This window comes from Orycteropus afer, unplaced genomic scaffold (assembly GCF_000298275.1).
Source record: "Orycteropus afer afer isolate SDZICR_OR568_19922 unplaced genomic scaffold, OryAfe1.0 scaffold00156, whole genome shotgun sequence".
In the NCBI taxonomy this organism is placed as follows: Eukaryota; Metazoa; Chordata; class Mammalia; order Tubulidentata; family Orycteropodidae; genus Orycteropus; species Orycteropus afer.
The window spans coordinates 600,600-624,316 of NW_006921743.1; the positions used below are offsets into that span (position 1 = coordinate 600,600).

Sequence of the window (23,717 nt, forward strand, 5' to 3'; positions counted from 1 at the left end):
AAAGTGGGACTCCAGTCCCAGATGATGCTCCTCATGCCCCTTTCCCCACTGTGGGACACTGTTCTGGTTTTCCTGAAGCTGGAATACAGATCTTGAATGTGTGAATCTTTTGGGTGATCAGGAAGAGGTATAGGGACTGCTTGCTCAGGTAGAGACAAGGGACCAAGGCACCATCAGAAAACAGATTATATGTGCCTCAGTTTTTTCTGCAAGAAGTGTCCATAGGGGAGGGTTGTAACCCCTGAGGATCTGAGGATGAGGTGGGGTATAAATTGGCTGAGCAAGGAGGACAGGGAAGAGCCTGGAAGGAATGGGGTGAGGGGAGTCAGCTCCAGGGCAGGACATATCCTGACACAAGGGAGTCATCCCTCCACCAGTTTGAAAGAGTTTCCATTTCAAAGAATTTCCATGTCATTATTCCGCACCATGGTGTAAACGGTTGATGTGGTTGGCTGCTAAATGAAAGGTTGGAGGTTCGAGTCCATCCAGAAATACCTTAGAAGAAAGGGCTGGTGATCTACTTCTGAAAAATCAACCTTGAAACCTTATGGAGCACAATTTTACTCTAACTAACACACTGGGGTCACCATAAGTTGGAATTGACTCGATGGCCAGGTTTTTTTTTTTTAACATAACACAAGTTTATGGACTGGAATGTGTTTTTGGAGTGAACAAGTTCTGTAATTCAAGAGGTTTTGATTGTCTCCTCATTTGCCCAGGGAGGAAACTTGACAATTAAGAGGGAGTAGGGTTGATGGGCTGATAAGTGGGTTTAAGGGAGCCCTGGGTGGCATAGTGGTTAAGTGTTTGGCTGCCGATCAAAAGGTAGGTGGTTTAAACCCTCCTGCCCCTCTGTGGGAGAAAGCAGTCTGCTTCTGTAAAGATTACAGACTGGGAAACTATGGTATGGGGCAGTTCTATACTGTCCTATAGGGTCGATATGAGTCAGAATCAACCTGAAGTAAATGGGTTTGGTTTTTATGTTTTTATTATTATTATTTCCCTTCACCCAACTTAATATGTGTCTATCCTCTAGTTCGTGGTTTATCCTTCCTTCCCTACCCACCCTTGGTAAATGCCAATGAATACTTTTTTTTTTTTTTTTTTTTAGAACCCTTTCCTTGACTTTTTACGTAGTGGTCTCATACAATATCTGTCCTTTTGTGATTGACTAACTTCACTCAGTATAATGGTCGCAAATTTCATCCATTTTATGAGATGTTTCCCAGATTCATCATTGTTCTTTAATGTTGTGTAATTTTCCATTGTATGTATTTACCATAGTTTGTTGATTCATTCCTCTGTTGGGCATTTAGGTTGTTTCCATCTTTTTGCTATTGTGAATAATCCTACAATGAACATGGGTATACATGGGTTCATGTCATGGCTTTTATTTCTATAGGATATATAATAGAATTGCTGGATCATATGGTATTTCAATTTCCAGCTTTTTTTAGGAACCACCAAACCATTTTCCATGGTGGCTGCACCATTTTATAATCCCACAAGCAGTGTATGAGAGTTCCAGTCTCTTCACATCCTCATTTCTTTTTTTGAACTTTACTTTTAGTGCTGGAGTGAGATGATATCTCATTGCTCTTTTGATTTAGTTTTTGTGTTTTAAAAAAGGGGTTAAAGCCAGGCTGTTATGAGAGAGGGACTGGGATGTTGTAAATGATTAGATGATGTTAGGGAGAGGCTAACTATTAGGATGGAATTTGTATCCAAAGTCTGCTTCCACTCAGCAAATCCTGACATTTCATGTTCTCTTGGTCTTGATGGAGAGCCCCACCCCACCCCATGGTTTCTTGCCCACCTTTGAAGCCAAGGAGCTGTGGCTTGGCAAGAAAAATATGCCATAGTGGTCTCAGCTGTTGCCTAATGGCCCCAGCTTTCTCCTTCAGCCTCTGGCCAAGAAGGACCTTTTTCAAACTGGTAGCATTGTCTGTGCAAATTAAAATATGAGTGTGTTGTTTTTCAGTCTTGGTGATTTCCCTGCAGACATTTCCCTACTATCATCCTTGTCCATGAGCATAAAGGATGAGTCAGGGTAGAGAGTTTCTGACGCTGGTGAAGGCCTCCTCAGTACTGGATGTGGCTGGGCTGGGCTGGGCTCCCTTACCTGAGGGAGCAGTTCATCCTAGACATACATTTTTTTTTTTTTTAATTGTGGTAAAATATATAACATACACAAAAAATTGCTGTTTAACCGGTCTTAATTGTATTATTCAGTAAAATTAAATAGCTCTGTGGCATAGTGGGTAAGGCATTTGGCAGTTGACCAGAAGGGTCAGTGCTCTGCGGGAGGAAGATGAGGCAATCTACTTCTATAAAGATTTATAGCCTTGGAAAGCCAATGGGGGTTGTTATGAGTTGAAATAAACTTGATGGCAGTGGGTTTGGGTTTTTTTTTGTTTCAATGATATTAATCACATTCACTACGCTATCACAGTATCCATTTCAATAAAATAATTTACATCACCTCAAACAGAAACTCAGGATCTCTTAAACAATAACTCTTCATTCTCTCCTCCTCCTATTCCTTGGCAACCCCTGATAAACTCTGGTCCCTGCAGGGGCCTATTCTAGATATTGCATAGAAGTGTAACCATATAGTATCTGTCCCTTTGTGTTTGGCTTCTTTCATATAGCATAATGTGTTCAAAGTTCATCAATATCATAACATGAATAAGAACTTCAGTTCTCTTTATAGTTGAATAAAATTGCATTGTGCATATATACTGCATGTTTCTTCTCCATTTATCTATTGATGGATACCGAGTTGTTTCCACGTTTTGGCTATTATGAATAATACTGTAGGGAACACTGGTGTGCAAGTATTTGTTTTAGTGCCTTTCAAGTCTTTTGGGTATATACCTACAAGTGAATTGTTGGGTCATGTGGTAATTCTGTGTTTAATTTTTTGAGGAAGTAGGCATAATATTTTAATTTCACTTTTAAATAAAATAAGCACATGGACCACAATTCAAAAGTAGAAAAAGTAGTATAAGAAAAAACAAGACTCCCTCCCATTTCTATTACCAGTTTTTTTTTTTTTTTTTGGTGAATCATCCTGGAGATGTTTGGTTAATATACAAACATATGCATATAGTTTATTCTTTCTCTTCAAAGCAAAACCAAACTCACTGCTACTGAGTCAATTCTGTCTCATAGCAACCCTCATTGGGTTTCCAAGGCTGTAAATCTTTCCAGAAGTGGACTGCCTCATCTTTCTTCCATGGAACAGCTGATGGGTTTGAACCACTGACCTTTTGGTTAGCAGCCAAATGCTTTAACCACTACATCACCAGAGGTCTTCATTCTTCTCTTAAACATAAATGACAACATAATACATACACTGGTCATAACCTTATGCTAGCATTTTTAGATTGTCAAAGAGGCAAGAGCAAAGCATGGATACATTTCTCCATCTAATTGAGACCAGAAAAAGAAAAAGAGTAAAGAGCTGTGTTTTGGGGAGTGGGTTTAGGGCAGAGGACTCTGTGTGTGTTTAGGTGCAGTGGGACTTACACACCTTGCCTGTCCATTCTGATGACATTTTTCCATCGGCAAGGTTTTGAGTATTTAATGAGTAAATCAGCTTATTCCTATTAGAAAGAATTTTTTTGGTGTATTGCTTGGCACAAAGTTCTCAGCATTTTAGGCACAAGGTGCAACAAGGCAGTTGTTCTTGGGAAGGCTCTTCTGAGGCATTATGTAAGGAGGAAGTCTTCTTTCTGAATTCCCAGAAGCAGGGGCAGTGCCACCCTCACCTGCTGATTCTTAGGTAGTGGCTTTGGGAGGCCAGTGAACTCTGTTCCTGGTACATGAGGACCAGGTGTTATGCAATGCTGACAGGCAGAGGGATGAGTGAAGTCAGAGGAAGTGTTTATTCTGTAACAAGTGAACTTCTTGCTTAGGTCCTGTCATAGTATAGACAGATTAAAATTTCTGGGAAATGAATATGTGTTCTAACTTCATAACCTAAAGCTCCATATTAATCTTGTTCAATTTAAACATTGCCTTATGCTACTACTTGTAGCCATTATCACATAAGAATCCTGCCTCTGCAACCACAATCCTAAGATCATAAAACCAAGACAGGAATAGCTCATAGGACAGAGCAATCACATTTCTCACATCCTGAGACCAAGGAAGAGACACTGCAACAGAAATAACACAAATGTAAATTTACTGCTTAGATGACATTTCCTGATAATAATTCTTAAGATGTCTTCGAGTCTATTATGCATGGTCAGCGTTAACCAGTTTTGGAGCCTGTGCACCCCTGCCCTTCTTTACTGCCTGATGAACTAAGATGGCTGATCTAAGATGGGACCAAGACTTGAACCAAGAGCAAACAGTAGAATACACCTGCTCAGAAGAAGTCATGGCATCCATGTTGAAATACTCCATATTAGAAAGAGATTGAGCATGCATCTAGCCTGGAAGAAGTTGAGGCTTATCTTTAATAATTTATCACAGCCTTGCTCCGCTTCCTGACTTTCACAAAAAGGTCAGGATTTTATGAGTATCCTGGCTACATAAGGTCTTTTGAAATCAAGTACTCCACAGCCTTAAAACTATTATAAAGACCCCTGGCCTGTAAGGTTTAGAGTGACACACCTGTCGTTGCCTCTGGCCCCATGTGTCTCCACCTTGCAAAGTTACTATCCTCTTATTAAATTTCTCTCTGCGCTACAGCTGACTTTCTAGTCATTATTTCAGAACCTCACCTACAACAGTCCCTGAAGGATTGCTTGAGTATTTTCATGGCTGGGATACAAAGTAATGCACAACACCTGGCAGTTATGGAAGGCTGAGAAACTAGGACACAGGAATGATAGCTGGGATAGGGCAATGACAAGTGGGATCCTGCAGTGATGGCTGGGATTGGTGAATGACAGCTGGGATCTGGGAATGATTGCTCCTTTCCAAGTGTTTATTTCTTAAAATTTTAATTTTTTTTTTTTTGTTGAGAATATACACAGCAGAACATACAACAACTCAACAGTTTCTACATGTACAATTCAGTGATAGTGATTACATGCGGTGGTTAAGACATGTGGCTGTTAACCAGAAGACTGGTGGTTCAAATCCACCAGCTGATCTTTGGGAGGAAGATGAGACAATCTACTTCTGTAAAGATTTACAGCCTTGGAAACCCTGTGGGTCACTATGAGGCAGAGTCAACTCAGTGGTAGTGGGTTTGGTTTGGGTTTTCTCAGTTGTTCCTCCCTCATCAAGTAACTCACTACTCCTTAAGCTTCCTACCTACCTTTTCTCAAGTTGCTGTTGTGAATCTGATTTTGAATAGAGAGCTCTTAAAAGAACATAATGCTTGAGGCAGACTTTCTTTACTAGTTAAGCTCAACTATTCTAATTGTTTCTTACTGGACACTCTCTTTCTCATTCCATCTATTTTCTCCCTGTTAGTTTCACTCTGCTGGGAAAGTCAACAGTTACAGGAATTAGGCCTGTTCACAGGAAGAAGCTGTTTTGGTCAAGTTGGTAGGAAAAGTGTGAGGAATGTGCCCTGCTGTGAGTTTTGCTCTGGGTGGAAAACTGGTCTTCTCTTTTTCTCCTTTGTTCACACAACAGGCGTAGGCCCTGCAGTCCAGGATTTGAATGACCCCATTGCCTTTTTGTAATCTTCTCTTCCTACACAGGGAGAAAAGGCTGTCACTTCAGAATTAAGAACCTTACACTGTTTTCTTTGGAAAGGAAGTTCTTTTCTGAGGGAGACCAAACCAAAACCAAACTCACTGCTGTTGAGTCAAATCTGATTCATAGCAACCCCTCCTTGGGTTTCTGAGGCAGTATCACTACGGAAGTAGATTGCCTAACCGTCCTTCTGAGGAGTGGCTGGTGGGTTTGAACCTTCAGCTTCAGTGTTGGCATGCTTAAGATTTGGGGCTTTATTTATGCCTATATGTCCTAAAAACTAGCTCCTGTTGTTTTTGTTGTTATGTGCTGTCGAGTCGGACCTGACTCATAGCAACCCCTCCTTAGGTTTCTGAGGCGGTATCACTATGGAAGTAGATTGCCTAACCTTCCTTCCGAGGAGTGGCTGGTCGGTTTGAACCCCCAGCCTTCTGGTTAGCAGTTAGGTGCCTTAGGCACTATGCTACCAGAGCTCCTAAAACTTGCTCCTAGCGACCCAATTTTGATAAGTTCAGTTTCAGGTAGGTTGATCGTTGATTTAGAACTTTCCCCTCTTCTTCCCTTTTCTTCCCACCCACTGCTACCTTGGCATCAGTTGTTTAAGCAATAACTCAAACTCTGGGCTCAAAAAAACACTAGGTTTGCTCTCTGATGATTTGGCCAAAGTGAGATTTCATTAGTGAACACAACCCCTAAATAAACATTCAATACAAGTCAATCACGAAGCTGGGTGTTTGGAGAATACATTTTATTCTATATGGCTGGGGAGACCTGAGGCTTTATCAAAGTAAGAAGCAGATTAAGCGTATAGTGGAGCTGACAAGGGACAAGGTTGTAGTCACTTCTTGGTCACAGCCAGCTACCCAGAGGGACCAAATAGTTGAACCTGTGGGCTTGGGACCATAGTCACAGGGGACATCAAGCTCAATTGGCATAACATACTACATAAAACATTGTTCCACCTCCTAGTTTGGTGAGTAGCGACTGGGATCTTAAAAGCTTGCAAGCAGCTATCTAGATGCAATGATGGGTCTCTCCTCATCCAGAGCAAAGAAGAATGAAGAAAACCAAAGATTCATGGAAAGAATTAGTCCTAGCGACTGGTACACCATGCGATCTGCAGCCTATACAACTATGAGACCAGAAGAACTAGATGGTGCCTAGCTACCAATGTCAACCTCTTGGAGAGGGATCTATGTAGGACATCCTGGATAGAGAGGGAGAACAATGTGGAACAAAACTCAAAATCATTTGGAAAAAAAAGAAAGGGGGCGGGACCAGGTTTGCTGGTCTGATCGAGCCAGGTGGAACCACAGACTATGGGCTTTAGCTGCCCTTCATGTCTGGAATTGAACACATACCTATGGTTTCCAGCCAAACAAAAGACAGGCATATGAGTTGAACATTTAATTGAGGTAGATACATTCCTTGGAGAGAACAATCATGGGAGAAAGAAGGGCTGTTTATGCACAGGGAGACAGCTCAGGGGGCAGGAGGGCATGGAGGGATGGACACAGGGAAGAGGTAACTATGGGGAGGAAGTGGGAGGGGAGCTGTTGCATTGTGGTAAATTGTAGTCAGTGTCATGAGACAAAGTGTATGTGAACTGCTGCATGGAAAGTGAATTTGCTCTGTAAATTTTCACCCAAATCACAAAATAAAAAAATGAAGAAGAAGATTAACTTCTCTGTTCCTCAACTCACAGACTGCCCTGGCTTCTGGCTTGGACGTTTGGTCAGGATGAGCAATGGGTGCATTGAGTGGAAAAGGCTTTTCACCCATTCACACTTTCAGAAGTTTGACTGAGCACCTTTTCTACTTTTGATGGCTCAGGGTGTCCATTAGCTTGGTGTACAGAGAACCGCTCATTCCATTAATGCACCTTGTTCTCAGCAGATGGTATGATTAGGCATACAGGTATGCTAATTGCCAATTGGGAAATATGTGAATTAGCCCCAAAGTGCATTGAGCCAGAATCCACCCAGCTTGGAAAGTTTGTCTGGACTTGTAGGAACTAGAAGGAGCTCTTGTGGTGCAGTAGTTAAAGCATTTGGCTACTAACCAAAAGGTTGGCTGTTCAATCCACCATCTGCTTCACAGGAGAAATATGTGGCAGTGTGCTTCTGTAAAGATTTACAGCCTTGGAAACCTGTGGGGGAAGTTCTACTCTGTCCTATAGGGTTGCTATGAGATGCAATTGACTTGATGGCCCTGGCTTTGTTTTCTGGTTTGGTAGGGACTAGAATGTAACTGTTGTAGGATCAGAAACTATGTCTTAAACTTAACCATTTTTATGCTTCTGAGTCTTATCTATAATTTTGCTCTTCTTTTATGCTAATGGGCCTTTTAAAAATTTCAAGTGTTTCATTCAAGTATGTAAAACATCATTGGCTGCTCTGAGAGATGCTAATATGTATCTAGAAACCTGCAATGATGGGGAAAGTACTATTGGGTTCCTGGCTGGCCCAGGATAGGTGTCTGTTCTTCCTCATTGTTGATGCATAGGGCGTAGGGCAGGAGGCTTCTAAAGGAAGGAAACTGCATTCTTGTTGGGGCTTTTCACCACAGGTCTTGATCCTTGCCCATCCTCTTGGACATTCCTGCTGGAAAAAGAGTTTTCTTATAAAAGGAAAATACACATCCCTCCATGATTCTAGCTGAGGGTTCAAGTTCTCCAGATAAATATTAGCATCTCCAGAGCTGCCACTGATGTCTGACATACACTTACTCCTCACTTATAGACTATCCCGCTATCCAACATTTCATGTGTATGGCAATAGTAAGAAAATCGACTGTCTATTTTGCACATTAATGATATACATCTGGCACCGAGGTATGAGGGGAGAGCAACACTGGCTGTGATGGTTAAGACTATGTGTCAGTTTGGCTAAGTCAGGATTTTCAATGGTTTGGCAGTTATGTAATAATAAAATATGGTAGTTATGAAATAATATAATTTGACAGTATGTAATAATGTGGTCATCCTTCATTTTTGCATAACACTGATTTACATATAATGATGTGGTCTTTGGAACCTAACCATGTTGACAGGTGAGGAGTGGGTGTACTTGAATGAAATACTTGAAGTCTTCAAAGGGCCAATTAGCATTAATGAAGAAAGAATAATTCCAGAAAAGACCCAGAAGCATAAATATGGTAAAGCGTGAGACACAGAAGTTTCTAGCTGAAAGCTCCAGAGGAAGGTCTAGGGAGTGCTGGGGGATGATGGGGGGGGGGGGCAGGACTAGGCACCACTGCAGCCATCTCCTCATCTCCATGGGGTGGCTTTCCTTTAGTTCCTCTTTCTGCAGTCCCTGCTAAGTCACTTGCCATAGTCCAATTGTTTTTTTTTTAAGGGGGATGTGGTAGTTAAATTTGTATGTCAACTTGGCTGGGCCTGGTTGAGTGGCTGGGCAGCTGGTGGTAGTTATTCCCCACGATGAGACTGGCAATCAACTCCATGGTGGGATCTATCACAAGAAGCTGAGTAGGTGCCTTTGGGATGTGGTCTGCTTCCTGTATATAAGGAGAAGCCTTGGGAATAGTCTCTAGCTTATGGCATGCTTGGACCTTGCATGTAGCTGTGTCGTCTTTCAGTAGCCTGCCATGCTCTGCTGACCTTGGGACTTACAATGTACTTGAATTAATGGCCTGCCATGGGTTTTGTAACATCAGGACTGTGCCATTTTATTTGTCAACCTTGGGCTTGTTAGCCTCAGAAGTCAGTAGCTGCCTAAGTGAAGAGATGCCTCTAGTTTCAGTGGGCTGGGAGCAAGAGGCAGAGCTGAAGCCCAAGGTTGAGGGGCTTTCACACAGCCCCTAGAGCCTGGCACTTTGAACTTGGACTTAAAACCTCCAAACTGAGAGAATAAACTCCCATTTCTTCAGCCATCTCATTTGTGGTATATTCTTGTCAGAATGACACCAGGTAACGAGAACGGGAAAAATGAAAAAATTTTGATCACTAGAAGAAATAATTGTGAAAAATCAATCTTGAGAAGCAGAGTGTGGTGATCCTATAGTGCCTATGTACACTACCTTAATGATTTAGAAAAGCTTTATAAGCACCTTTTGGGCTTCCAAGCACCTTGGTTCCCTGTGTATTTCCAAGCAGCAGGTGCCATCTTGGTTTGTGATTCCTTTTCCGGTTGAGTAAGGAAAATAGGACACCATTTACTCCTTGTGATACTCACAACCAATTGGCTTTGTGACTGTGAATCTGATCTTGTTAAACTGATTGGCAGGACTGTGGTGGTGCCCTGCTACCCTCCCAGGGGTTCTGTACCTCTTGCCTCTGGGGAGAACTGCTATCCACTCATCTTACTCCTCCCCTAGGAGGTAGCATCACCCATTTGGAAAGTGGCTTCACTCACTCACACCTGTAATAGAAACCTTAATCCAATCTTTATCAATGGGAATGAGTGTATACAACCAGGCTGCTATCATAGGAATACAGAATGAAACAGTATGTTTAAAAAGAGAACTTCTAAAGGTCTACAAGCAAGATTAGGATCCATGGTGGCACAGTGGTTAAGCACTTGGCTGCTAACAGAAAAGAGTGGCAATTCTAATCCACCAGCCATTCTACAAAGATGGGTCAGTCTGCTTCTGTAAAGATTAGTCATCAAAACCAAACTCGCTGCCACCAAGTTGATTCCAACTCATAGCAAACCCCATTGGGTTTCCAAGGCTACAAATCTTTCCAGAAGCAGATTGCCTCATCTTTCTTCCATGGAGCAGCTGGTGGGTTTGTACCACCAACCATTTGGTTGGTAGCCAAGTGCTTTAACCACTACACCACCAGAGCTCCTTAAAGATTACTGCCTAGGAAACTCTATGGGACAGTTCTATTCTGTCCTATAAGGTCACTATGAGTTGGAATCGACTTGATGGCTGTGGTAGTTAAGGTTGTGTGTCAACTTGGCTGGGCCTGGTTGAGTGGCTGGGCAGCTGGTGGTAGTTATTCCCTATGATGAGCCTGGCAATCAACTCCATGGTGGGATCTACGCTGAGTAGCTGCTTTAGGGATGTGGTCTGCTTCCTAGATATAAAAATCAGCTTTGGGAATGGTCTCTAGCTTATGGTGCTCTTGAACCCTGCGTGTAGTCATGTCGTTGTTCAGCAGCCTGCCATGCTCTGCCTACCTTGGGACTTTCAATGGACTTGAGTTAATGGCCTGCCATGTGGTTTGTTAACATTGGTACTGTGCCTTTTTAGTTGTCAACTTTGGGCTTGTCAGCCTCAGCATCCAGCAGCTGTCTGAGTTAAGAAAACCCTCTAGCTCCAGTGGGCTAGGAGCAGGAGGCAGAGCTGAAGCCCAAGGCTGAGGAGCTTTCACCCAGCCCCTAGAGCCTGGCACTTTGAACTTGGACTTAAAGCCTCCAAACTGTAAGAGAATAAACTCCTGTTTGTTAAAGACATCCCATTTGTGGTATCTTCTGTTAGAGTGGCACTAGATAACCAGAACAATGGCATATAACAACAAAAGCAAAATAAAAATTTGAGCACTTCCACTTGGGGAAGAGCCATAGATTTTTGTTGGAGGAAGGATGGTGTCTTTCCAAGAGAGATGAGGGGTGGGATTTGCTTTAGCATAGGATTCTTTTCCAATACCAGGCCTGAGCTCCAGGGTTCCTGCCCACCTTTGAGAGCTCTTCTGGAATCTGAGTCCTTGAAGTTTATTTTTCAGATGACTTGACTTATAAAGGACTGTAATTGTAGCCCTTGGCAAACTGCCAAATTCCTAGCTGTCTAGTACCATTATGTTCTCTTGGGGTGGCAGGAGGGATGGTTAGGAAAAGAGGGAGTACACCCTGCATTGTTGGCTCTCTGACTAACCCTGAGAGCAGCAGGTCTAAATAATCCGTTTGCTGTTGTCACTTGCCTTCCAGTCAATTCTGACTCATGGTGACTCCTTGTTTGGAAAGTAGAACTGCTCCATAGGGTTTTCAAGGCTGTGACTTTTCAGAAGGAGCTCTAGTGGTACAGTGGTTAAAGTGCTTGACTGCTAACAGAAAGGGTTTTTTTTTTTTTTCAAAATCTTTCAGAAGCAGATCTCCAAGCCTCTCTTCCGAGGTACTCTGGGTAGGTTCAAACCCCTAACCATTGATTGGAAGTCAAGGGCTTAACTCTTTGTGCCACAAAGAATTTTTCTGTCTCTACCAATTTTCATGTAGCTATTGATAATCATTTCAGCTACCATTGTGTTATTTTCCCCCAAGCATGGAGCCAGTTGGAAATCAGCCATTGGGTAGGATATCTTAATCCATTGTAAAATAACATGACCACAAGAATCACTGCTCTCTTCTGACACATTAGGCTGTGTTAGAATGATCGAGTGCAGACCTTTGGGCTGTAAAACTGGCTGTACAATTGTGAATAACTGATTACACAAAAGACCTGTAGGAAAAACTACTGAACATCTCTGCCTTGAATTTCAGTGCATTCCAGAAGGGTAGCTAGCCCCTGCTCTCTTGTGCCAGCTGATGATAAAGTTGTTTAGTAAATACATTGTACACACCACCTGGGTTGATTATTTTCACTTGTAGAAATTTACGGAAAGACATATTTAGCAAGGAGTTCCTGGGTGGTGCAAATGCTTAATGCACTTGACTGTTAGCTGAAAGGTTGAAGGTTGAGGGCCACCCAGAGGCATCTCAGAAGTTAGGGCTGGTAATCTACTTCCAAGAATATCAGCCATTGAAAACCCTATGGAGCACAGTTCTACTTTGACACGTGGGGTCGCCATAAGTTGGAGTAGACTGTATGGAAACTGGGAAGTAACAAAGAATTAAAGTTTACCTGAGTCTGCTTGTGATTTAACTGGCCAGCAGGGCCCAGTGGTAGCAGAGCCTATCCTGACACTGGCTGATACAGGGAGCGCCTGTTGCCCGTCTCCCTCCCACACTATTGTGCTGGCCTCTTACCCTGTCTCCCTGTTTCTAGGTTTCGCATCTGTGATCTACTCATACCATCAATGGATTTATCTTTCTACCATGTGAGACAATCATATTATTCTCCAGTTTGAAAATACTTGTGACTTCCCCAGGCTAAAATCTTGGATTGGACAGACCAAGCCTCTCACTGACTATTCTCATTTGGAAGCTGGACCTTTTGTCCCCAAGGGATAATATGGAGCAGGGAAACTGGTCTTGCGGCTGCTGCTAATTAACTCTCCTCCGATGGGGCTTCTGGATCATGCTGCCCCTAAGACAGTTGAGAAGTGACTGGATGTCTTGTAGTACTTGCCTGTCTTTTCAGATGTTGATTTATGGTCCTCTCATTTATATGGCCTAAGCTTTCATTGAACCAAGGCAAGATCCTCCTCGTAAAGCAGTTTAATTACCAATCAACCTGGGTTATATTTACCCATGGCAAAATGACACCTTGTGGATTTATTTCCTGTGAAAGCATGTGGAGTAAATGTGTGGGGGTGTGAGAGATGAAAGGGGAAAATGTACTCATTGCAGATAAAGAAGAACTAATGAGTTTTATTTGTATGGAGTCCAGTAGGGATAAAAGAAGGACACCTGGTGGCATAGTGGTTAAAGGACTCAGCTACCAACTGAAAGGCATTTCAAATCCACCAGCCACTCTGCAGAGAAAGACGAGGCTTTCTAATTCTATAAAGATTGTTGTTGTTGTTGTTATGTGCTGTCGAGTCGGCCCCGACTATAAAGATTACAGCCTTGGAAACCCTTATGGCGCAGTTTACTCTGTCCTATAGGGTCGCTATTAGTCGGAATCAACTCACTGGCAATGGGTTAGGGTTAAAAGAAGAAGAAGGGCCTGGCAATCTACTTCTGAAAATCAACCAATGAAAGCCTGACTGTCAGATCACAGCCAACCATGGGTATGTTGCAGGACCAGGCAGAGTTTTATTTTGTTGTGCATGGGGTCACCATGAGCTGGGGGCTACCTTGATGGCCACTAACAACACAGGGCTAAAATTAGAAGATGAAGCATCTTTCTAGCCAGCTTGCTGTCTTAGATGTTACTGTCCCTAGCTTTTCTCTGACACAGCCACAGTAAAATTGATCAACCCCAAGATTTAAAAGATGGAGTCCCTAAAACGAAACTCACTGCCGTTGAGTCAGATCCAACTCATAGCAACCCCTCCTTGGATTTCTGAGGTATCACTATGGTAGTAGATTGCCCAACCTTCCTTCCGAGGAGTGGCTGGTGGGTTTGAACTGCCAGCCTTCTGGTTAGCAGTCAAATGCCTTAGGCACCATGCCACCAGAGTTACCAAACAGTTTGTATAGACATTTGCCTAAGTAGTTAAATCCCAGTAACATGTGTCTATTTGCAGAGGAGCAGAGAAAGAACCATGCAAGGTCATTTGTATCTAAATAGAACTCTTTGGCACAAGTGCTGTACCTGTAGCAGATCTAAACCTCCCCAGTTGTTAAAGTGTGGAATCTAGAGTTAGATTGAAGTTTTCATCTTTAAAGTTTTGATCCTTTGGTCAAGTGATTCTTTCCAAGTCTTAGTTTGCTAAGCTTCATGAAAAGCATTTGGTACAATTCTTGGCAAAAGTGAATGCTCAATAAATGTTGATGTGCCATTGAATGGATTCTGACTCACAGGAACCCTACAGTACAGAGTAGAACTGCCCCATAGGGTTCTTCCTAGGCTAAAATCTTTTTTTTTTTTTTTTTCAATTGTGATTTGGGTGAAGATTTACAGAACAAATTCACTTTCCATACAGCAGTTCACATATACTTTGTCTCATGTCATCGACCACAGTTTACCACAATGCAACAGCTCCCCTTCCACTTCCTCCCCATAGTTACCCCTTCCCTGTGTCCAACCCTCCATGCACTCCTGCCCCCTGAGCTGTCTCCTTGTGCATAAGCAGCCCTTCTTTCTCCCATGATGGTTCTCTCCAAGGAGTGTATCTACTTGAGGTAAATGTTTAACTCATATGCCTGTATTTTGTTTGGCTTGAAACCACAGGTGTGGGTTCAATTCCAGACCTGAAAGGCAGCTAGGGGCCATAGTCTCAGTGGTTCCACCTGGCTCTATCGGACCTGGAAACCTGGTCCCCACCTTTTTTTTTCCTCCAAATGATTTTGAGTTTTGTTCCACATTGTTCTCCCTCTCTATCAAGGATCTCCTACATAGATCCCCTACCAAGTGGATGACAGTGGTAGCCGGGCACCATCTAGTTCTTCTGGTCTCATAGTTGTATAGGCTGCAGATTGGATCATGTACCAGTTGCTAGGACAAATTGTTTCCATGAATTTTGGTTTTCTTCATTCTTCTTTTCTCTGAAGGAGGAGAGACCCATCGTTGCCTCTAGATGGCAGCTTGCTAGCTTTTAAGATCCCAGTTGCTACTCACCAAAGTAGGAGGTGGAACAATGTTTTGTATAGTATGTTATGCCAATTGAGCTTGATGTCCCCTGCAACTATGGTCCCAAGCCCGCAGGTTTAACTACTTGGTTCCTCTGGGTATTTGGCTATGACCAAGCAGTGACCACAGCCTTGCCCCTTGTCAGCTGTACTATACACCTGGGAATTCTGATCATTCACATAAACTTATAGGGCCATTGTCTGCCAACCCTATATATGTTCTTGGATACACTCCCCATTTCATAGACATACCTAATCGTTTAGCCTGTCCACCCGTCTATCCATCCATATACCCATGTTTGCCTTCACTGACAACGCAGTACTGTATGTGCAAAAGGGTTCATCTTTGTTGTCTGTACCTCCCATGTACCTCTCTATGTCTTTCTCATCTTCAATGCTGCTAGACTAAAATCTTTACAGAAGTAGATTACCAGGTCTTTTCTCCCATGTAGCGGCTGGTGGATTTGAATTGCCAACGATTTGGTTAGCAGCCAAGTGCTTAACCATTGTGGTACCAGGTCTCCTCAATAAATGGTAGATGCTATTATGTTGTTGTTATACAAAAGAACCTGAAATAGGGTCTTGTCTGCATACAAAAACTTTGACGGTTCTCACTTAATTATCCATGTACTTTAATGGGAATGCCAGTTAAAACTGTATGTGGTCTTTATTACATTTTATGTTGTTGGTTGATGGACTTTTTAGAAGCAGTTCTTTCAATGACTCAAAGGAAAAAGTGAGTCAGTAGCACAATTTTAGAGAAAATGTAGATTAAGTGTTAGTTAAGACTGAAACCCTACTCACTTTCAGAGAGTATAGTTTAAAGACACATTTTACTTAGAGTATATCTAGAATTAGAACAGAAGCCACATAAAAGAAATAAAGAAGAAACCTAGAAGGAGGCAAGTGTTAAAATTAGGCAAGTCTGGCATAAGAAGAATTAAAAAAAAAAAAAATCCAAAAAACAGAAAAACTAAGAGTCAAAAAATTATGTGGAACCAGTTTTGAGAAGAAATTGAATGCTGTTTTGGGGTTCTTCAGAGTTCTGTATACTTTAGTGTTGGTGGTCAGATTCTTCTATTTCCTGTCTAATTCTCCTCATAGAAATAGTCAAACAAAAGGAGGGTTTAAAACTATAATTAGAACTCCCTTCTGGGATATTTTCTGTCTATAACATTGCTCTCTTTTCCACTATCAGGTGAAAATGAAATCCTTGCAACTCTGAATGCCATTTCCAGCAAAAACCAGATTTGGAGATCATATATTGGCATGGGCTATTACAACTGCTCAGTGCCACAGACAATTGTGCGGAACTTACTGGAAAACTCAGGATGGTAACATATTTTTCTTTTTTGGGGGACTGGGCTTTAAAGAACAGAAATATATTCTTTCATAGTTCAGAAGGATAAAGTAAAAATTCAGGGTGTGGCTGTAGGGGGAGGTCCTTCCTTGCCTATTTCAGCTTCTAGTAGCTGCTGGCGATCCTTGTAGATGCATTTGTCTCATTCTGGCTTCCTCTTCTCCCTATGTGTGTTTCTGTGTCCATTCTTCTCTTTTTAGAACTCAGAAGTGATTAGATTTAGAACCCAAACTAATTTATACAACATTCCAAACAGGATCATATTTATAGGTATAGGCTTCAGGATTTCAATACATATTTTGGGTGTATGTGTGGGGGACACACCACACAATTCAATGTGTAACAGGTGTGAGTAAGTAACTTTAACTTGTGGTACTACCAATTGCCCCTGAGTCATTTCCAACTCATGATGACTCCATTTGTGTCAGAGGAGGACTGTACTCTATAAGATTTTCAGTGGCTGATGTTTTGGAACTAGAGAGACAAGCCTTTCTTCTGATGCTCTTCTAAGTGGGCTCAAACCTTCAACCTCTCAATCAGCTGCCAAGTGCATTAACTATTTATATCATCCTTGGGATCCTAATTTCTAGTAGGACCATTACGTGAGGTCAGAGTAAGTCGTTGTTTTTGTGATTCAAAGATATTTCTAGCAAGATGTTTTTCAGGTGAGCATACTGTATATAAGAAATCATGGAATTACTTCCATAGGAGTTCTTGAAATAACACAAGTGTATGTCCAAAGGAAGGAGTCCTGGTTGTGCAACGCTTAAGAGCTCAACTTCTAACTGAAGGGTTGACAGTTCAAACCTACCCATTGATCCTAAGGGAGAAAGACCTAGTGATCTGCTTTCTTAAAGATTGCAGCCAAAAACCGTGCTATGGGGCAATTCTACTCTGTCACATGGAATCACTGAGTAAGAATTGACTCAATGACACCCAACAACAACAACATGCCTGCAGTGCAGTGAGTTACTTAATATGGCCCTTCTAGCCATAGTCCTTCCTAACTCCCACCAAGTGATTGGGTATTGTTGTTATTGTTGTTATGTGCCGTCGAGTTGGACCCGAATCATACCGACCCCTCCTTGGGTTTCCGAGGCAGTATCACTACGGAAGTAGATTGCCCAACCTTTCTTCCGAGGAGTGGCTGGTGGGTTTGAACCGCCAGCCTTCTGGTTAGCAGTCAAGTGCCTTAGGCACTATGCTACCAGAGCTTCTAAGTGATTGGGTAGAACTATGCAAATAAGGGGCTTGTAGCCCATCAAGGGGATTGAACAGCTTGCTAATAATGCAGATAAAGTGCATGGCATTCTTGTGGGCATGGAACTAGGCAAATAAGGTATATGGAATCCTAAAGAGGGATTGGTCAGTTTTGCCATCCCGCTAGTCTTAAAAGATCCAATCCCAGAGCAGAGAGGGGGCTACTACAATCAAAAAGGAGAGACAGGAGCGTAGCACATCCTTTGGTCCCTACATCTTTGCACTGGGAACCTCCTAGACCCAGGAGTCAGAGACTTGTAAAACCAGAGACAATGAGAGACTGCAAGAAGCAGAGGCAGAAGAACTGGGAGATTGATACAAGACAATACAGTGGGCTTCCTGGCCCATGGAAAGAGAGAGCTAAGCACCTTCAGGCCAAGGCTTACTAGCAGAATGAGGTGCCTCCAGGAACTTATTGGTGGAGCTAAAGGTCTCTGTAACACTTGCTCGAGCAGGGCAGAGGCCAGGCCAGCCCAAGTGGCCTGAGGCGCCTGCCTCTTGGTATAGCTGAGAAGAAGCTGTGCTGACCAAAAAACTGTATCCTGAGTTATTTCTACTCCTAAATTGTAACTTGGTAGTTCCGTAATAAACCCCATAATCTTGAGTACTGTCTGATTTCTGTGTGACCATTGCAATGAATTACTGAACCCAGCAGAGAAGTAGAGAGTGCCATGAGAAAGATGGTTAGTGTCAGAATTGGTTAAAAAAAAAAAAAAGTTGTAGAGAAGTGGTATGCCTTGGGCTGTTGATCTTGATCCTCCTAACTAGAGGAGGTCAGATGCTACCTCTATGGCATTTTTATAAATGCCCAAAGCCATGAGTCTTAAAAATTTGCTGAGTACTTTGTATCTTTTATCTACTTTTCCACAGTGCAAGTGCAGTCATGGTTGGTAAGAGCTTGGCCCTAATGTAGTCATTTGTGTCATCAATTTAGAGCCAAGTCTTTGGGCTTCATCACTTTTCTTCTTTTTTTTTTTTTTTTTGTTTACAACATTTATTTGTGACAAAAACCCACTGTCATCCAGTCCACTCTGACTCGTAGCAACCGCCATTGGGTTTCCAAGGCTGTGAATCTTTACAGAAACAGGTTGCCTCATCTTCTTTAGTGGAGCAGCTGGTGGGTTGGTGTTTTGGTTTTGTAGTACTGCTCTAACAGAAAAATACCACAGGTGGGTGACTTTAACAAATGGATTTATTCTCTTACAGTTTAAGAGTCTAGAAGTCCATGTTCAAAGTGCCAGATCTAGGGACTGAGTGAAGGCTCCTCAACCCTGGGCTTCAGCTCTGCCTCTTGTTCCCAGCCTATTAGAGCTGGAGGTGTCTCTTCACTCAGGCAGCTGCTGGCTGCTGAGGCTGACAAACCCAAGATTGACAAGTAAAATGGCACATCACAAGATTATCAAGCAATATGGCAGGCCATCAATTCAAGTCTATTAATAAACAGTAGCAAGGTTGGCAGACAACATGGCAGGCCATTGAGATGAAGACTTGATTACATGCAGGGTCCAAGCATGCCAAAAAGCTCCCCAACCTTTCTCAACGCTGACTTCTTATATACTCGAAGCAGATCATATCCCTAAAGCAGCTACTCAGCTGCTCAGGTAGATTCCACCATGGAATTGATTACCAGTGTCATCATGGGGAATAACTACATCCAGTTGCCCAGCCACTCAAAATCAGGCCCAGCCAAGTTGACACACAACTACCACAATTCCACCACTTGTCAACTTGGCATCTGTCACAGGGCCTCATCACTCTTGCATTGTATCTTTGTACAGAGCTTTTTATTGCAATGTGCTCTGCTTCTTTTCTTAAAGATTATTTTATTATGATAAACATATATGTTGTTGTTGTTGTTGTTATGTGCCGTCGAGTCGGCCCCGACTCATAGTGACCCCTCCTTGGGTTTCCGAGGCAGTATCACTACGGAAGTAGGATTGCCCAACCTTCCTTCCGAGGAGTGGCTGGTGGGTTTGAACCGCCAGCCTTCTGGTTAGCAGTCAAGTGCTTTAGCCACTAAGCTACCAGAGCTCCTGATAAACATATATATGTGTATATATATATATATATATGCATATATAACACAACATTTGCCAAGTCAACATTTTTTACATGCACAATTCAGTGACATTCAACATGTTCATCATGTTATATAACCACCATCGTTAACCATTTCTAATACACTACTACCATTAAGAGAAGCTCAGTATCCCCTACGCAAAAATGACTCCCCCTTTCCCTCTCCCTCATACCCCCACTAGAAAATTTGGTCTCTATAGATACCATTTGCCCACTTGTTGAGTGCTATCAAGCTGATTTTTGGCTCATAGACAACACCATATGATAGAACAGAACTGCACCATAGGATTTTCTAGACTGTAATCTTCACAGGTGCAGATTGCCAGGCCTTTCTCTCATGGAGCTGTTGGGTGGGTTAGCAGCCAAGCTCTTAACTGTTGTGCCACCAGAGCTCCTTCCTATAAGTGGGATCATACAATATTTGTCTTTTTGTGATTGAGGTTTTTCACTGAGCATAATGCTTTCAAGATTTACAGTGTCTTCAAGATTCCATAATTTTCGCAAGATTTCAAGATGCTACATTGTAGCATTACGTTTTTAAAAATTAATAAAAGAACAGGAAAGAATAACTGTCTAAGAACTACTTTTTCTGCTTTTATGAGATATAGAGCGTGGCTTCTTTCCCACTGTGGTGCTGCTAGAAATTTGAATGGTAAACTCTAAGTTGGATTTAAAAAGAAAATGGCCTGTCTCTCTTTCCTCTTAGGAAAAATAAATAAATAAGCCTCAAACATCCATGAATGGGCTACCACAGCCTGGCTGTCTGAGTCTTGGCTCACAGCCTGGCTCTTGGTGGCCATACAGAATATTCCCCATATTGCCTTCTGCCTGTGAGCGAATGTGTTCATTCACTGTGGGAGCAGCCAGCGTTCCGAGAGAGAGCTAGACCATGTTCTGTTCTTTTCAGTCCCAGTTTTGAGGTGCATTTAAAATATTGTTCCTTTTCATACTGCAATAGCTGATCTGGACCAGGGATGATACTGTACCACTTGGTGCTGATAGAGAGGATCAGGCACATGTGGGAGGGTAGACTTCACATTATCACCCTTCTGAATGGTTTCCATAGAGACGGAACCAACAAATTCCGGCAACGTGAGGTGAAAATAAATGGATAACATAGCTCTGAAAGAATAAAACAATTTGGGCTCTTAAAAGAAAATGTACATCAGGTCCAAAATATATTTTATGGGCTCCACTTGTCCAAAATTTTGACTCTTGATAACATCAGTCACTAATAACAGAACATTGACACTTTCCTTGTGGCTATTTCTGTTTTGTGTGATTTTGGCACCAGGATAAAAATGAGAGGATCTCATGAATGTCCTACTACCAAGAGCCCCTCCCCTTCTTTCCCCATTCTGAGAGAAAGTTGCAGCCAAAATGATAGAGCACACTGATTATTTTGGAATAATCAAAGTATCCTCTTTGAGGTGGACTGAATGTTTTCTTGCCTGTGTAGATACATTTATAAAATACTAAAATACACTTCAAAACAAACTAGTTGAGTTAAATTGTCAATTTGAGCATAGGAACTATAGATTACAGACACATTTGCTTAATCATTATGCTTTGCCTAGCCTGGAGTTTGGGGATTGTGGCTGATTTTATTTTCTTAATAGTTATCTGAGTTTCCCAACTTTTTACAGTGAACATGTGTAATATAAGTGTGTGTTGGGGGAGTAGTGGATACATCCTGACACATAGAAAGTGGTAAATAAATGGTAGCTGGTGTCTTTAACATTTAGAACATAGCAATAAAAAGAAAATGAAAGTTACTGTAGATTATACCACCCAGAGAAAACCACCTTTTTTTAAAAAAAAAAAATTTATTGTGATTTTGGTGAAAGTTTACAGAGCAAATTCATTTTCCATACAGCAGTTCATACACACTTTGTTTCATGACATTGACTGCAATTCCCCACAGTGTAACAGCTCTCTTCCTACTTTCTCCCTGTAGTTACATCTTCCCTGTGTCCTTTCCTATGCATTCCTGCCCCCTGAGCTATCTCCCTGTGCAAATACTGCCCTTGTATTCTCCCATGATTGATTGTTCTAAGGAGTGTATCTACCTGATATAAATTTCACCCTATATGCCTGTCTATTCTTTGGCTGGAAGCCACAGGAGTGAGTGAGTTCAGTTCCAGAACTGAAGGGTAACTAAGGGGTCATAGTCTTGGGGGTCTCATTAGGTTCTATCAGACCAGTAAAACTGGTCTTTCTTATGAGTTTGATTTTTGTTCTACATTATTCTCCCACTCTGTCCAGGATCTCCCGTTCTGTGTGGTTGACAGTGGTAGCTGGGAACCATCCAGTTCCTTTGGTCTCATGGTCCCTTGGACTAATTGTTTCCATGTGCCTTTGGTTTTCTTTATTCTTCTTTGCTCTGGATGAAGAGAGACCCATTGTTGCATCTAGATGACTGCTTATAAGCTTTTACGATCCCAGTCACTACACACCAAAGTAGGATCTACAACAATGGTTTTGTGTGGTATGTTATGTTCATTGAGCTTGATGTTCCTTGGGACCACGGTCTTGAGCCTACACGTCCAACAACTCACTCTCCATCCAGGTGGTTGACTGTGCCTTAGAAGTTATCATAACTTTTCCCACTGTTAGTTCTAGTCATATGTACAGAGAAAACCACTTTTAACATTTCAGTCCACTTACTCCTTTTTAAAAATTTATAAAAATGGTATCATAGAACTTTAAATTAGAAATATCCCTGAAGTCTTCTTTAACCCAAACAACAATGTTAATTAGTAAAGAATGTCTGCCTTGAGCATCATGCTCTTTTAAGACCTATCTACATGGGATTAAATTGACAATAGCAACTCAAAAGATCAGATGGGGAACACTGCTAGATAGGTAGACACAAGTAGGGATTTGAGTGGAGGGAAGGGCAATGTACCAAAAGTGAGTGCCCAACACAGTGGCACTGAGGAAGAGGAAGACACAGAGAGGTACACATGTTGTATGTACCTCTATCTAGCAACGTTCCCTCTCCTCCCCTTCATCCCTGGTAACCAATAAAGAATGTTTCCTTCCATATATAAACCTTTCCTTGACTTTTTACAGTAGTGAACTAATACAGTATTTGTCCTGCTGTGATTGACTTTTTTCACTCAGCATAATGTCCTCCAGGGAGCTCTAGTAGCATAGTGCCTAAGGCACTTTACTGCTAACCAGAAGGCTGGCAGTTCAAACCCACCAGCCACTCCTCGGAAGGAAGATGGGGCAATTTACTTCCGTAGTGATACGGAAACCCAAGGAGGGGTCACTATGAGTCGGGTCCGACTCGATGACACATAACAACAGCAACAACAACGTCTTTCAAGTTCATCCACGCTATGCGATGTTTCACAGACTCTAGATTATTCTTTAGTGTTGTGTAGTATTCTACTGTGTGTATCTACTATAGTTTGGTAATTCATTCTTCTGTTGATGGGCACTTAGGTTGTTTCCATATCTTTGATGTGAGTAGTGCCATGATGAACATGAGTGTGGATATATCTGTTCATGTCCTGGCTCTCACTTCTTTAGGATACATACTTCATAATGGGATTGCTGATTCAAAGGGTATTTCTATTGCCAGCTTTTTAAGGAATTGCCATACTGATTTCCACAGTGGTTGTATCATTTGACAGTTCCATCAGCATATGAGGGTCCCAAACTCTCCACATCCTTGCCAGCATTTGTTGTTTTCTGTCTTGTTGAACTTTGCTATTAGTGCTGGGATGAGATGATATGTCATTGTTTTTATTTGCATTTCTTTCATGGCTAATGATCGAAAACATTTCTACATGTGTTTGTTGGCTGCCTGAGTGTTTTCTTAGGTGAAGTATCTATTCATGTCTTCTGCCCATTTTTTTTTTTTTAATTGTGATTTGGGTGAAATTTTACATAGCAAATTCACTTTCTATACAGCAGTTCACATACACTTTGTCTCATGACATTGACCACAATTCACCACAGTGCAACAGCTCCCCTCCCACTTCCTC

The 23,717-nt window shown here is 42.0% G+C and overlaps 1 protein-coding gene across 1 annotated transcript in view; it reads left to right on the plus strand.

Moving 5' to 3' along the window:
* The window catches only part of GLDC (glycine decarboxylase), a 153,007-nt gene that overhangs the window by 12,822 nt on the left and 116,468 nt on the right, over nt 1–23,717 (plus strand). The window contains exon 3 of the mRNA XM_007946319.2: nt 16,219–16,354. Within this exon, the coding sequence (XP_007944510.1) occupies nt 16,219–16,354 (136 nt within the window). The remainder of the gene's footprint in view (nt 1–16,218; nt 16,355–23,717) is intronic.